Source organism: Adiantum capillus-veneris, chromosome 23 (assembly GCF_014529385.1).
Source record: "Adiantum capillus-veneris isolate H3 chromosome 23, ASM1452938v2, whole genome shotgun sequence".
Lineage (NCBI taxonomy): Eukaryota > Viridiplantae > Streptophyta > Polypodiopsida > Polypodiales > Pteridaceae > Adiantum > Adiantum capillus-veneris.
In genome coordinates this window covers 135486537-135502074 of record NC_140953.1, presented here as the reverse complement: position 1 = coordinate 135502074, position 15538 = coordinate 135486537, and the positions used below count along the sequence as shown (strand labels likewise).

Sequence of the window (15538 nt, the reverse complement as noted above, 5' to 3'; positions counted from 1 at the left end):
ACTAAGAGTACAGGCGAACAAAAAGGGGATGAACTGGGCTGAATCAGCCCCTTTTCTAAAAGCTCGTTGACCTGACTCATAATCTCTTTCTGCTGGGCTGCATTAACCCTGTATGGTGGTCTATTCGGTGGACTAGAACCTGACACAAGATCTATAGTATGATCCTCAGGTCTCTCAGGAGGTAACTCCCATCAAGGACATGAGTCTTTCCTCTATGTACAAGGGTAATCTTTTTGTTGTAAGTATCCACCATAACATGCAACCTGTAACACCATGGGATACCCAGTAACACATCACAGCCCTCAAGTGGCATAATATGAAATTCTTCCGCATCCACATAGCTCTGAATGTGCAGACGAACCTTTCCCAAAATGGGAGTAACGGCCTCTGAATGACCTGGGCATGCCAAACCTACTTCCCCTGTCATACCCATCTCCTCTGCACGAATGCCCAACTTTGATGCCAATTCTGGTGATATGAAATTTGCACGGGCTCCTGGATCAAAGAAAACCAGCACTGTCTGGTCTCTAACTTTGCCCCAAGCTCTGCACAGCTCCGTGGCATCTGTGTTTGGCTGGTCTCCAACCAAATCTAGAACAAGTCGTGCACTTGGCTTTGGCTTCTTCCCTTTATGGTCTGACTTGTCATCTTTATTCTGTGACTTCTTCTGTGGGCATTCATTTGCAAAATGTCCTTCCTGTTCACAAATATAGCATTTCTTGGCCTCTCTAAGAGCTTTCCTTTCTTCAAAAGTTTTGCCAAGAAAAATGCCTTTTTTGTCCTTGTCCTCGTCCCGAAGAAGATTTAGACTGCTTCTTGGACATATCAGCTTCTTCAGTGGAGGGCTTCTTTGTGGGAGGCTCAGAAGGCTTTGCTAACATTGCCCTTGGCTGAAAACTGTTTGCCCCGGGACCCTTTCTTGTGGTTATTAAATCCATCAGAATCTCCCTTCGACAGATTGCTGGCCACTCTTGCATTCTCTATCAACTGAAACATATTCATGACAGTAGTCTTTGTGCAGTAGTCTCTGATTTTCTTGGGCAATCCGCAACAGTACTTCTCAATCTGTTCTGACAATGGCACAAACCTCTAAGAGGTGACTGGCAACAGTGAGGCCCAAAATTGTTTATTGTACTCTTCCAGATTCGCACACAGTTTAGCATTCAACTCGTATCATTCTGTCATCACATCCACTTCAAAAGTGTTTGTCAACCATGCAAGCGCAAAAAGCTGTTTGAATTGGACCCACGTTGTTGGGGCTTGACCCCGGTTCAACAATGCGCTCCACCATTGAAGCGCATTCCCTTTCAAGAAAGTGGTAGCCTTGCGTATCTTTGAAGATTCCGTGAAGTTTCCTCCAACATAAGTTGCATCGAGCTGCTGTATGAAGGTCAAAGCATTCAATTGGTCCTCAGTTCCTCTAAAAGTTTCACACTTCACTTCCTTCCCACCTTCCTTGTAATCCTTAGGCTAACTCAAAGGAGCCATATTATCATAAACAGGAGCCTGTAACGGTGGTGCTCCATGATTGTTCATTCCAGCACTCGCATCAACTGTTTTCCCTGTCGTATCTGCATTTAGTACGTATGGCTGCGAAAAATCAGCCATACCAAATTGTGTTCCAGGCACTCGAAACTGGCCATAGGCACCCTGAAAACCTGGTTGGACACCCATGTTCGCGTACATAGGGTTACCCATGCCTGTTTGCATTGTCCCGAACACATTCCCTGGCATATAACCTGTGGAAGGTCCAGCCATAGCTTGAAACACCGAACCACCTCCAAAATAACCAGGATAAGTAATAGGTAATGGAAGGGTCTGACGCATAGTGTGTTCATTACTCCCTTGACCATTCACAAACGGTTCCTGTCCAGCTAAAGCAAGTTGCTTTGGATCATTGGACACCGCTAGGTGCTCAATCACATGGGCTTTCCCTCGAGCATCATGAGTCCTCTGCGCATTGGAAATCTCCTTTTCCTGCAACGGCTCAGTCATGCCTTGTGTAGGAGGCTGAAAACCCTGTGTCGAGACCTGTAAGAACTCTTGCATCCTTGGGTTGTTAGCCAATTGCTGAAACATGTTCATGCAGCAACGCAGTTGAGTTCTAAACAACCTCTCCTCTTCTTGAAGAGTTGAAGAAATTTTCTCTGTGCCATGTGAGGAAGAAGATCCCTCTTCAGGTACTTGGTCTCTCTTCTCTGCCATACCGACAAGCTCTATGTTGCTTTCACCCACAACAATCCACGCTGCACTTTTTGAAGAAAAAGTGACTATCCCGTCGATGGAACCATATAACCGGCCTATACAACGTAGAGGGCGGTACTATTTCAATTATCTGTTAACTTTACACAGAGCACTGAGAAGGGAAAAGAACACAGTTGCGTCCAGCGACTAGAATGTCACTGCGCACACGAGACCGACACCCTGTAGGCCTCAAAGACTGGCGCCCCTTTCGGTATTCCTTTATTCAAATTAAGGTAGACGATCCGACCACTTAGCACAAGCTTTCACAAAGCTATCCAAACCTAACCAGGGCCGTTTGTTTTTGTCTTGTGTCTTTTTTGCAGGCATACTCGAGGGCGATTACAATCCTTTCATGAGAGGGGTATGTCACAAGTTTGTGACGTGGCAAGACAAGGGGCCTGGGGGTTAAGAGGTTTAAAAACTCTACACCCAGACCAACTTGAAGAGCTTGGCGGAGGGGCCCTAACCCAAAAACAAAGAACTGCAAATCTGTTGTTGATGTAGCACCTCGATAGATTCCGAAAATTGCGCACTAACGACGTGGCATGCTTGCCCACAAAACGCGTTGACTGTGGACATGGCCTGTATGGAAGGCCCTCGGCTTATTTAACACCGTGTTTAGGGACAAATGCTTTGCTTTTAGATTTGATGCTTTTGGGGCTCTGCTTTTGGGGCTCTGCTTTTGGGCAACCCTTGCACAGTTTATAAGAGTCCTTTGGGAACCACTCTGGAGAGCATCTAGACGTAGAGTCTTGGAGAGCTGGACCCTCGAGGAGTTGTACCTTTTTGATCGGCAATCAATAAAAAAATACCCGAAGAGGCAGCAGTCTTTGGGGCCAGTGCATCTGGGGACAGAACTCCCACATTCTGTCTCCCCCCCCAACCCTCACCCCCCGTTCAAGTTCAACTTAGTTATTTGTAGTTTCTATTCGTATCTTGCTATTGATATCTCGCTTGGAGAATCCAAGCCTGTAACAAATTGATTGTTGCATATGAGTGTTCACTGTGAGAAAGTAATTGATTTGTGGAATGCACGTAGTGTGAGCGTACTATCTAGTGGCGATGGTCATCGGCAAGTCTGCAAGAAATGTGAGAAAGGATATGAATCAGATCATGACGAGATTTAGTAGATCGAGACATCCCTTAGAAAATCAACAAAGTCTATGTCACAAAATGATGAGGTGGCATGTCCGAAGTTGACGACATTTAAAAGTTATAAAGTTGTTCCAACTTTTAGGGTCCTGTCCCATGGGGCTCTAGTGACACTAGAGAACTAGAGAGAGAGAGAGAGAGAGAGAGAGAGAGAGAGAGCGCTGATGTGGCAATTGTGCAGACGCTTCGTGTTTTGCGCTGGTTGATGATGTGGCAACCGTATGAAATTCCCTCATTTGCACTGGCAAGAGTTAGCGCTAGCTTTTGGGGCAATGCGAGTAACCTCTTGCTTTGCCATCATGTCCATCATCGACTTAACCAAAGCCTCCATGAGGTTTGGTGCAATTCCTCGCGTAGATGGCGAAGGGGGAGGGTCAAGAAAATCTCCCTGTTGCTGAAATTCTTCTTCACTACTTTCTTGCCCATCACTCTCATGCCCGGTATCCATTCCGCTTCGGGTGATGACCATGCACTGAAGTTGTGGGTTCTTAAGTTCACGAGGAACTTGGGTTCTTGTGGGTCTTGGGTTCTTGAGGTTCTTCTTTTGCTTGCAATCTGTGTTAGAGAAGGATCTTCTCTTCACCCGAGTTCTGCTCTTTTTCGCGGGCGCACCCCCTTGGCAGCCTTGCGCTCACACCAAGGTTTCTTTTTCTCACCTCACGTCAATTGGCCGGCCGCTAAGTGCACGGTCCGCTCTCAATGAGTGAAAAGAGGCACAAGGGGAGGCTGGACAAGCCCTTCATTCCTGGGATTCTTGTCACTCTTCAAAAACACGATTAGGAATCGACACGCCCAAGCGAACTTGGGTTCGTGCGATCGCAACAAGCAAAAAAAATTATGTGGTTCTTTCCTTGAGTGATACAAAACACTGTCAAAGCTCTGATATCAATGTAAGGTGCAGCGGAATGAATGTTTAAACTTTGCTCAAGATGAGTGCTCCGAACTGTGCTCAAGGTTTCTTTTGTCCTTATGGAAGGGAGAGCCTTTCGTTCTTAATGAGAGAGTGCGATGAACACAAACAAAGTGAATGAATGAGAACTGATGCAAGTCTAGGGCTATGTCGATGTCGACGACGGGGATGACGAGACCGACTCTATGGCTGAAAACTGATGCACTTGCTTTGCTGTCCAAAAACGCCAATGGGCTGAAATCTGCTGCTGCAAAAACGCAAGTGCTGAAGCGAGTAAAACGCTGGTTTGCTGCAGATTTCCGTGCCTTTGGCTGCCCTAAAAAACGCAGATTTGCGGGCCTTTGAAGTCCTCCAAAAACGCTGATTTGGCTGGTTCTTAAACGCTGAAATTCTGATGCTTAATCGCTGAATTTGCTGATGCTATGGTGCTGCTGAAAACGCCAAGAAAAGGGGGCGATGAGGCCACTTCTGGAAAACGCTAGGGTGCTGGACTTCTGGCGATAATGGCTTGCTGAAAACGCCAAAGTGTGGGAGGTCTTGGCGATGATGCTATTGCTGAAAAACGCCAGCAGAGGGGTGGTCGTTTGCTTGGAGGATAAAAACTACCAAGGGGGGAAGTCTTGCTTGAGAGAGAGAAGGGGAACCTGCTGCCTTTGGCCTGTGTTCTCCTTGCTCTTCTGCCAAATTTGCCCTATTCAGTTCCCAACAAAAGTCACTTAAAATAATAAGTGAAAAATGTCAAAAATAGGGAAAATAGGTTAAATGCACTGGAAAATTCCCCTGAAGGATTCTGATGGAAATGCTTATGATCATGCTGTGTGCAACCAGAGGATATGCATGTACACTAAGTGTCTGGGCATGCACGGTCTGCGAACACTCACAAAAGTGAAAGAACAATTGCTAATCTAGACTGACTGGACTGACGAAACCCTTGTCATGAAGTAGCTTGTCCACGGACACATAGGGTTGGATGTGTCACGTGACACAAGACCACCATGTGTTGACCATTCACATGACCATAACACTTCATGAGAGACTCATCAATGGGAGGATCATGAGAAACTTGGGACACACTCATGTTCTCATTTATGGCATTAACAGAGGATGTGGGTTCTATGGGTTTGTTAGATTCGCTACATTCAATCTTAGGGCATGTTCTTTTTATGTGACCCTTGATGTGACAATGATAACATCTGCTTTCTTCTTCCGACATGATGTATACATCCTCCTAAAATTCCTTGTTCTGCCTTTTCATATGGAGTGAGCTTAGGTTTAGCAATTGTGTTTGCTTTACCCTTAGATTCATTTTGTGAGATCTTTTCTGAGAGACTAGATCAAAATTGGTTGGAAGAGTTACCAATCTTACCATTCTTACCATTCTGAGGGTTCTGAGAAGTTTGAGAGGTACTTTGAGAAGACTTCTTCTCCTTCGGCTTTCCCTTATTGTGCTTCATCTCCTGTCCGAGAGCAATCACTACCGCCTTGTCGAGATCGATTGGATCGAGTACTTCGACATCATACTTGATATACTCATCCAATCCATAAAGGAATGCCTCTTTGCGCTCATCATCCGATTTGCGTAATTCGGTACCAAGTTGCAACACGATTAGAGAAAGACATAACTGGCATACCATTTTGCTCGAGACCGCGCCAATCGTCCTTCAATCGTGCTAGGTACTGGGGTGGCATAAACCGCACCTTGAGCTTGTCTTGGAAGTCGGCCCAATTGAAGGAGAGGGGCACGTCTTCGTCGGCTTCCTCTAGGTGCGCAGTCAATTGTGCCTCTTACCATGCATGATACCAATTAATGGCATCACCAACAAGGTACATGGCTGCCGTTAAAACCTTGCTATTCCCTGTTTTCTTAGTTGTCGCAAAATAAGCATTAAATTGATGCAACCAAGAATGAATAACACTAGCATCCATCTTACCGTCATACTTATTGAACGTAATCTTCTCTATGACAAGGTTGTTGAGGTTCGAGTCTCTGCTACTTGATGAACTACCAACATCTTTGACGGGGTCAGGTTTCGAGGTGAGTACCTGTAGGACCAACTCTTGCATGCGTTGGTCTCTCTGCACCTCACGCTCTAACTCCAAGACCGCTTGTCTGTCTTTGGCCGCTACTCGTTGGGCTTTGCGTGTTTGCTCACGTTCAAGCTCAATAGCTGTCTTTCTTTCTTCAGCCACCAAGCGCGCTTGCTCACGCTCACGCTCCAAGGCTACCCAGTTCGCTTCGGCCGCCAAACGCGCTTGCTCACGCTCACGCTCCAAGGCTAACCATCTTTCTTCGCCCTCGCATTCCAATCCCACCTTTCTTTCTTTGCGCTCGCGATCCAATTCTGCCTTTCTTTCTTCGCGCTCGCGCTCCAAGGTGGCACGTTGCGCTTCTTGTTGCAACATCATGTCCATCATCGTCTTGACCAAAGCCTCCATAGGATTTGGTGCAATCCTTGGCGTAGATGGGGAGGGGGGAGGATCTAGAAAAACCTCCTGGTGGGGAAAATTCTTCTTCGCCACCTCCATGCGAAGTATCCATTCCGCTTCGGGTGATGACCATACACTGAAGTCTTGGGTTCTTAAGTTCACGAGGAACTTGGGTTCTTGTGGTTCTTCGATTCTTGGGTTCTTGAGGTTCTTCTTTAGCTTGCAAATGTGTATAGAGCGGTACGGAGACTGATTGCTGAAAATGCAAAACGTTGATGCTATGGTGCTCCTGTCGCCAAGGAACTGCAAAAACACTAGGCTAGTTGCTATCCCAAAAACACTAGGGCTGATGTTGAAGAACGCTACACAATCTGCTGTGGAACTGCTATCGTCAGGCTGATCTGCAATTGCAAAAACGCTAGGGCTAATCTGCACTTGATGAAAAACGTTGGTTGATCTTTGGTGGCTGAAAACACTAGGTTGCCTGCCCGGGGGGTCTTGTTGAGAAGGTGCAATGTCAAACACTTGGTCACTGTTATCTCTTCTGCCAGAGAGTGCTAGCGCTAGGTTTCCTTATATATTGACTTGGCCAAATTGCCCTACCCAGTTTCACAACAAAGTCACTTATTAATAATAAGTAAAAAATGGCTAAAATAGGAAAAATAGGTTTTGTGTACTGTTAAATGCTCATGATGGCTATTGACTGTAATCTGATGATCATGTTGTGTGCAACCAGAGGATATGCATCGAAGTGTCTAGACATGCACGGCTTGCGAACAGACTCACAAAGGTGCCAAAACACTTCCTAAGCCGAACTGAACCCTTGTCATGAAGTAGCTTGTCCACATGCACATAGGGTTAGGTGTGCACGTGACAAAAGGGGAAGGAGCGAGAGAGAGCCTATGTCTATATGTGTCACAAGCGCCAAAGGCCTACAGCAATTGTACCATAACACTAGTATAATGTAAAGGGGAGCCAAGGTACCTGCTTCCATATATATTGCCTCTAGACGAAGGTTACGGTTTAATGAATTAGGGTTTAGAAATAAAGGCAACAGTACCATCATAAACATTCCAAACACAATTTAAAGAGCGGCCAAGCTCCCCACATAACTACATTGCCTCTACACATAGGCTTGGTTTAGAGCTTTCAAGTCAAGGGTACAGGATTCAAGGTTTCCAGTTCAGGGTAGCACAAGACATCAAAAAAACCGCACTATAAAAAGCAAGGGTGCCCATAATGACTAATCAAAGAGTCACTCTCGTAAGAGGGACGGCCTGCCTGACAAGTGGGTGGTAAGTTTTACATCTAGGGCCCCATATGCGTATATACACAAATGATATTAATAGGAGTACCTAACGAGATGGCAAGGGATTGACAACATGGGTCTTACTGTTTAGGAAGCTTGGTTAAAGGTCGGGAAGCCATGACCAGGACTTGCCACAAGGAATGAGCTCATCTCAAAAACCGAGATACATGGACAAATTCCACAAGGTCCTCTCCCAAGGAAAAGTCCTCCCAAGTAGTCCCCTTCTCACTCAAGATGTAGAGGTAGTTATTTAGATCCATCAATCTACATGAGAGACAAATTATCAAACTTACTAAAATAAGATAAAATTCAAAAACATTTCAAATACATAGAACTTGCCACCGACAAATTGATATCTTGCCGATCAAGGCAACTTCATCATTCCCATCTCTTCTCATGTCCTCTTCTTCCAGAACTTATTCTTAACAGCCCATTCAGTCCTTGCTGATCAATTGTTGTAGTGAGACAACAAAAGCTTGGCTAAAATTGGTCCACCAAATTGGCACCAATATTATACAGATGCCCAAATTTGCCATGAAGCTTATATGTGAGCATTCTAATAAGTTGAATTAGTTCTTCCAATGCTTAAGCCAACTCACTGAGCAATTATCTCTCCTCTAATCAGTCCTTGACTGAGATATTCTGCGACTGTGAGAGAGCTGTGATGCTCTTAACACGTTGATTGAGCAAACAAGACCCATCACATTACGTAACACTGAATTACTTATCATTCTTTCAAATAAATCTGCATCCTTACCAATGACCATTCTTAAAATCGATAATTAATCTCTCTCTCTCTCTCTCTCTCTCTCTCTCTCTCTCTCTCTCTCTCTCTCTCTCTCTCTCTCACCAAACCACCGGCGGTCTGGCTGTATACGAGTGGAGGGCAAATCACGCGACTGAAGGTCATGATGGAGAATGCGGCCCTCGCTGTTGCGCACCGGCCTAGACTTGTACATGCTAAGGCGGCGCACAGTTGAGGAGCTTCGCAAGCTCTCGCTCTTCTTCTTGCCATCGCGCCTCTGGTCATCCAGTGAATGCTTGGGCTTCCCCTTAGCTGCAGGCGCCTTGCTCCTGTGCTTACCCATCTCGCAGGAAAAGGACTCAAAAACACTTCTAGGTTGGTATTTTGATTGCAGTTATGCTAAATGCATTATTTTTGGCTCTTGAAGAAGGGAGTTAGGCCACATAACGGTAGAGGGGCAAGTGTAGCCAAGGCAAAACTTAATTGGAGGAGAAAAACAGGAGCGGCGTCCGGACCCGCCATCTTCATGGGTTCCCTCGACCCCTCGGAACAGGGAATGTCCACGACCGTTTCAGCAGAAAATGTGGATAGGTGTTGATCTCACCACCACGTAATTTGGAAGCAATACCCTCAACCAGCTAGACGAAGACGATCTTGTGCTTAGGATCTGCACATTTTCAATGTATGTAGTCTAAATAGATTGTGCTGGAAACTTTAAAAAATTTGGTAGCCGATAGATTTGACAAGAGTTCTTGGGCAATGTTTTGATTGCAGTTTTGCTTATTTTTGGCTCACTAAAAACAAGCCTTGGTGAAGAAGGAAGTTAGGCATGGTTTTGACAGTCAAATACATTTGACACACACTCAAATTTTCTTTGATATTTCACTTTGTCACAGAGTCCTTTCAAGTAAGAGCATCACATGCCTCAGGACTAAATGACACACAACTCCCCAAAGGGGATCAATGGTCCATGTCAAAAGGCACAACCAACGTTCATTTACGCCATTGAATCACGGTTGTTCACTACAAGGATATGATTATAATGTGATCTTGTTTTTTATCACAATGTAATCTTGACATTAGCTACACACAGTGTGTGAATAGCATGTCAACTATGTGTGAACATGATATGAACCATGTATATAATCACAGGAAAGATAAAACCCGACCTTTACTTCATATGTTATAGTTGCCCTTTCCATATCAACTCGTGAGAATTACTGTGGTGGCAAGGTGATGGCCACGTGTTGTGAGTTCAATCTCCAGCCTGTATGGCATTTTTTTCTCTCCAAAGATAGGGATGGCTCGTAATCATTTTTTCCTCTCCGGGCCCATGTCTTCTTACGAAGAAGTAACTCTCATCTTGGCGGTTTTCCATTTTATAAAAGCCATCCATATCCTCTTCTGCTTTTATAGCAACCACATGGCTTGTTTTCCAATTGCTAAAGAAAAAATACCCCAAATGAATTCCTTTCAACCTTTGGGAACCCAATCATCACGTAGCTTGCATATCATAACGTAATAAACTCTATTGCATGCATTCTTACATGCATCAAGTATGGAACGTTGCACCCGACAAAAAAGGCATATGCATGGTCATTTTCTTATTGCATAAACACTCCTATGATACTCGAATAAAGGGGAAGTGTTAATGATAATAATTCCATGCCATCACAAGAGAAACCAAACGTTGCATCTCATAACCTAAAATGTAACTGCACCTAATCACATATAACACATTCATCTGCATGACTCTCTCTCTCTCTCTCTCTCTCTCTCTCTCTCTCTCTCTCTCTCTCTCTCTCTCTCTCCCAAGGATTGTAGCAAGATCGTTCACGACGATGAGATTTTTAGCCAAAGGATTGTTGTGGAAGAGTTCAACACGAGATTATTAGTCGGGTTTTCACAAGAAGATTCACAAGGAGATTGTTGGTCAATGCTATTGGGGGGAGAGATGATGGAGCAGGCAAAGAGGGTAGGGTGCGGAAGAGAGAGAGAGAGAGAGAGAGAGAGAGAGAGAGAGAGAGAGAGAGAGAGAGAGAGAGAGAGAGAGGAGAGAGGTGCAAAGGGGGGAAGAGGAATCTTCTTAATTATTGATTTATTTATTTTTCAATTCACCAAGTAGGATAGTCTATAGGTCTATAACAATTCCTAAATGTAACTTGTGTTATTGATTACTTTACAGGATATGATTCAGTTCACATCATGAATTAACATGAACTAGAACAAAGTATGTCCCCTACGATAATGAAAATACAAAACAAAGGGGAATCTATGGGGATTCTAAACATTTCCTATAACATTTCCTAAATGCAACTAGTGTTCTTGATTACTTTACATTATGTGATTTGATTCAAGTCACAAATTAACATGAACTAGAACAAAGTATGTCCCCTACAATGATGAAAAATAAAAACAAAGGGGAATGTATGGGGATTCTCCCCTCTCTTTTTTGCATTAGAATCGAATCTCCCTCTCTTTTTATTTATGGAGATCTCTCTCTCTCTCTCTCTCTCTCTCTCTCTCTCTCTCTCTCTCTCTCTCTAAATGTGTGCAATGCAAGTGACATCAGTGGAAGGAAAGGCGCTCTGTGTTGTTTCACCAATTGCAAAGGGAAGGCCTTTTATGAGGAGAATTCACAAGAAGATTGCGAGTCAAGGGCTATGGTATAAGGTGTGTTTAAAAATCATCGTGCAAAATGTGGTCAATTTGTGAGTGAACAGCACTTAGTTACATAGATTGTGAATGTGGACAACAAAAGTTACCGATATGCTTTGAAGATATTATTATGAGTTCATGCTCTCAAAGACATGTAAAGAAAGCGTGTTCTAGGGACAAGCTTGTTGTATGGTCAAATTTAGTTGAGAACCATATGATTTTTGCTACGATTTTGCTAGCCCGTCATTTTTGCCCCCTTGAAGATTATCATGGATGAACGATGTGGGGAAAACAAAAATTTATGCAAGAATAGCAAATCACCATTCTGAAGCTATCGACCTCCATCTATCCCAGCTGTCATCAAATATCTAATATCTAACCAACCCAAATGATTTTCTCATATTATCACTTAATATGGGATAATAAACGGGAACAAGGGTTAGAATATAGACATGTGCTTACGGATCTATCTCAACATGGGGCCAATGGTAAGGGACCCAAATGAGAGATGGTCTACCAAAGAGCAAGGTTAATTAATGAAGCTTAAAAGACCTTAGGGTTAGCTTCATTAAAGACCTCCGATGGTTAGTGTTAAAAGTCATTTTGACCTTAAGCAAGCTAGGGTTGTGCTTGAGGTGAGAACCTTAGGCAAGCTAGGGCTGTGCTTGAGGTGGAAACCCCATCTAAACTTAGGCAAGCTAGGGTTGTGCTTGAGGTGGGAACCCGACCTAAACTTAGGCAAGCTAGGGTTGTGCTTGAGATGGGAACTCCACCTAAGGTGCTTGTCATGCTTGATGACTAAGGTACTTGAGGTACTTGTCACATTTAATGAGGAAGTTGCTTGAGAAGCTTCCTATGCATGGGGGGTAAGATGCTTGAGTAAAAAGGAGAACCTACTCACTTAATGAGGAAGTTGCTTGAGAAACTTCCTATGCATAAAAATCTGAAAGTTAGGGGAATTCTAAAAGACCACATGGGACACATGTCAGATTCTCACTAAGCTTAACCACATGGGTGCTTGAATACTATTGGTTGGGGTAAAGAGGGGTCCAATGAGCTTTTACTTCCACCTAACAAATATCTACATATTTTCAAGCTCTCTCTCTCTCTCTCTAAGGGGTAAGGAGGACACTTGTCAAAAGACTACCCATATGCTTGACTGCATGCTGGATGTGATTGGCTAAGGGGAGAGGGGTCCAATAAGCTTATAGCAAGTAGAATTTTTGCCCAAAGCAAGAAAGGGGGGTGCTAGGGGGATATACACCATCACACACACTCATTGGAGACACCATTCTCACTTGGTGAAAGTTGAGGAACACCACCTCCTTCTCCAAGCTTGTGAGAGTGAAAGCCTACACCAACACTCTTGGCTATGGAATGCAAATCCAACCAAGAGTCATGCTTCAATGCTTAAGCTTGCCATCTTCTCCATCTCCATTACTATGCTATTATGTGTGCTAGCAAGAAGAGTAATGATAAGTGAGGAACTACTTCTTTCTCCTATGTAATGTTTCTTCTTCCTCTTCCCTATCCTCATTCCCCGCTAGCTCTCTCCACCTTCGAAGGTGTTTGAGGCCTTGGGATAGTTAATGCTTTCTTCAAGTTTATGTTATGTTATGTTTGTGATGCATGAAGCTTTCCATCTTCATTGCATCACCAAGGTCACAAGGAACACAAAAATTGTATTGTACCAAGTCTCTCTTGATGGGAGAAACTATAATACAAATGCCTATTGGAGGGGGGACCAGCTCCATATGAATCCGGTCCTCAACTATTGTCATGTTCTCTAAACTCTCTCTCTTGCAAAAGTATTGTTCATGCCAAGTTAACTAAGTACCATGTTTATGTTGCTACCATCAATTAAGTTCACCCGCTATGCTCACAAAGTAATCTCTTAAAAGTGCTTCACCTACTTTCCTAATTCCGCTACTCTCAAAGTTCATAGGCCATTTCCATTACATTGGTATCAGAGCATTTGGTTTCTGTTTTCTTGCTTAAGAAGAGAGGTCCTTAAGTAGCCTATTAATCGTTGATTTTGTTAATTATATTAGGGTAAGTGGGACTGGGATCTATTATCGGTTTTGTTGAGCCCACTATGTGGGATATGGTGCACACCTCGGGAGCTTTGGACTTAATAACGGAGTCTATTTAGACTTGCCTATGGCTTTACCATTATTGAGCCATAAGAAGTCCGAAAGGAGCTATCCCTCGACAACTTCGCTAAGACTCACTCCACTACTCTCTATAATTAACCAATTCGAGCCGTGGGTGTAGATACTTAAGTGCCTATTTTCAAAGGCTAAGAGGAGTAGCAACTAAGGTTTTGAATTGCCAAAGCATACACTAAGTAAACACGTAGTTTTAATTAGCATGGCTGACAATAATCAAGAGAGGAGAATGAACATTGATAACTTTGATTTTGCACATGAAGGTGCCAATGATGATGCTCCCGTGTTTGTTAATTATCTTGTCACGAGGTTGCAACAAGCTATGGGCAACCCCAATTTGCAAGACGAAGTTACTCAACAACTTCGTGCTTATGGGATTTCCTTTCCTCTCCAAGAGGAGAGAGAGCTTACGAGGCCTCTTGAAGAGACCCCCAAAAGAAGACTCTCTCCCATACAAGAGGAGGAATCCAAAGATCAAGAAAGCAATGAATCCCTAAATTCCTCCGAAGATGTGGCTCCACGAAGAAGAAGGACTAAACGATCGCCAACTCCTCCCAAGAGAAAACGGTTAACGCATAGTCCTTCTCCTCGTCACTCCAAAAGGGAAGAGAGGAAACCAAGGAAGAAAAGGGAAAGAAAGAGGTCACCCTCTTCTCCTTCTTCTTCACCTTCCTCCTCCACCGATGAAAGCTATGGCTATTCTCCTAGAGAATATAAGAGGGGAGGACATCGCAAATCTTACCCTGCATGGCAAAGGTCACAAAAGCTCAAGAAGTTCAAAGAGGGAGGAAAGAGTATCTCTTTTCTCACCTATGATGGAACTTTTGGTGCTACAGACAAATTATTGGCCTTCATCCAACAATTTGATGCGGCCTTTGGAGACGAGGGCTGCACGGAGTCCTCCAAGCTACGCCATGTAGCTATGCACTTCCAAAAATCAGCTCGTCAATGGTGGGCTAGTCTTCGAGGCAATGGCGAAGCACCAAAGACATGGAAAACTCTACAAGTTTCCATCATGAAGCAATTCCTTGCAAGTGATGCGAAGGACAAAGTGCTCACTGAATGGCGGAGTTTAAGGCTTCTCTCTCACGAGTCTATCCACAAATATGTGGACAAGTTTTGGGATTTACATCTCAAGGCTACTGTCTTTCAAAAGATAGACTTTGCTGAGCAAAAACAACAATTCTATGCAGGATTACCTGAGGAGATGGCCAAGTATGTCAACTCTCAACGGCCTGACTCTATCAACGAAGTAATCCACCATACCATGGTTGTTTCACGCATCAATTTCCAACAAGGGGTTAGACAGAATGTCAAACCCATGGAAAACAAAGACAAAAGTGATGCAAAGGGAAAAATTAATGCCCAAAATTTTTCCCACGGCCATTCCAATAGCAACAACAACAATCGGTCCAAGGAGAAAGGAGTTTACAAAGGTAAAAATAAACTCTCTCTTGAAGAGCTTGAAAATTTTCGCAAGGATCACAAATGTTTTAAGTGTGGGGAGCAAGGACATGGCTATCGTTCTTGCCCCAAAAGAAATGCTCGCAATGAGACTCCCAGAGCTTCCACTATCGAAGCTTCAAAAGAGGATACTCATAGCAAAGGATCACCTCTCTTGTATGCTTGGGGAAAGGTAAGGGAGCATGATGCTTTCATCCTGTTTGACCCTAGTTCTGGTCTCAACTTCATATCAATGGAGTTAGCCACCAAGTTGGGCATTCAAGCTTTTCAGATGGGAGATGCTATAACGGCCGATGCTGCTTTCAAGGAACAACAAGCCTCCGTTACTCCCTTGATTGGGAAGTTGAGGCTTCATGTCCAAAGCTATGTCGACAAAGAAGACTTCTTCATCTCTCCTCTCCAACATGAGGATGTTATCCTAGGGATACCATGGTTCAACCTCATGGCTGCCAACATGAAGT

The 15538-nt window shown here is 44.0% G+C and overlaps 1 protein-coding gene across 1 annotated transcript in view; it reads right to left on the bottom strand.

Moving 5' to 3' along the window:
• The window catches only part of ATNUG2 (GTP-binding family protein), a 79829-nt gene extending 70678 nt beyond the window's left edge, over nucleotides 1-9151 (bottom strand). Inside the window, exon 1 of the mRNA XM_086496451.1 lies at nucleotides 8893-9151. Within this exon, the coding sequence (XP_086352577.1) occupies nucleotides 8893-9130 (238 nt within the window). The 5' untranslated portion in view covers nucleotides 9131-9151. The remainder of the gene's footprint in view (nucleotides 1-8892) is intronic.
• Between the last annotated feature and the right edge of the window lie 6387 nt (nucleotides 9152-15538).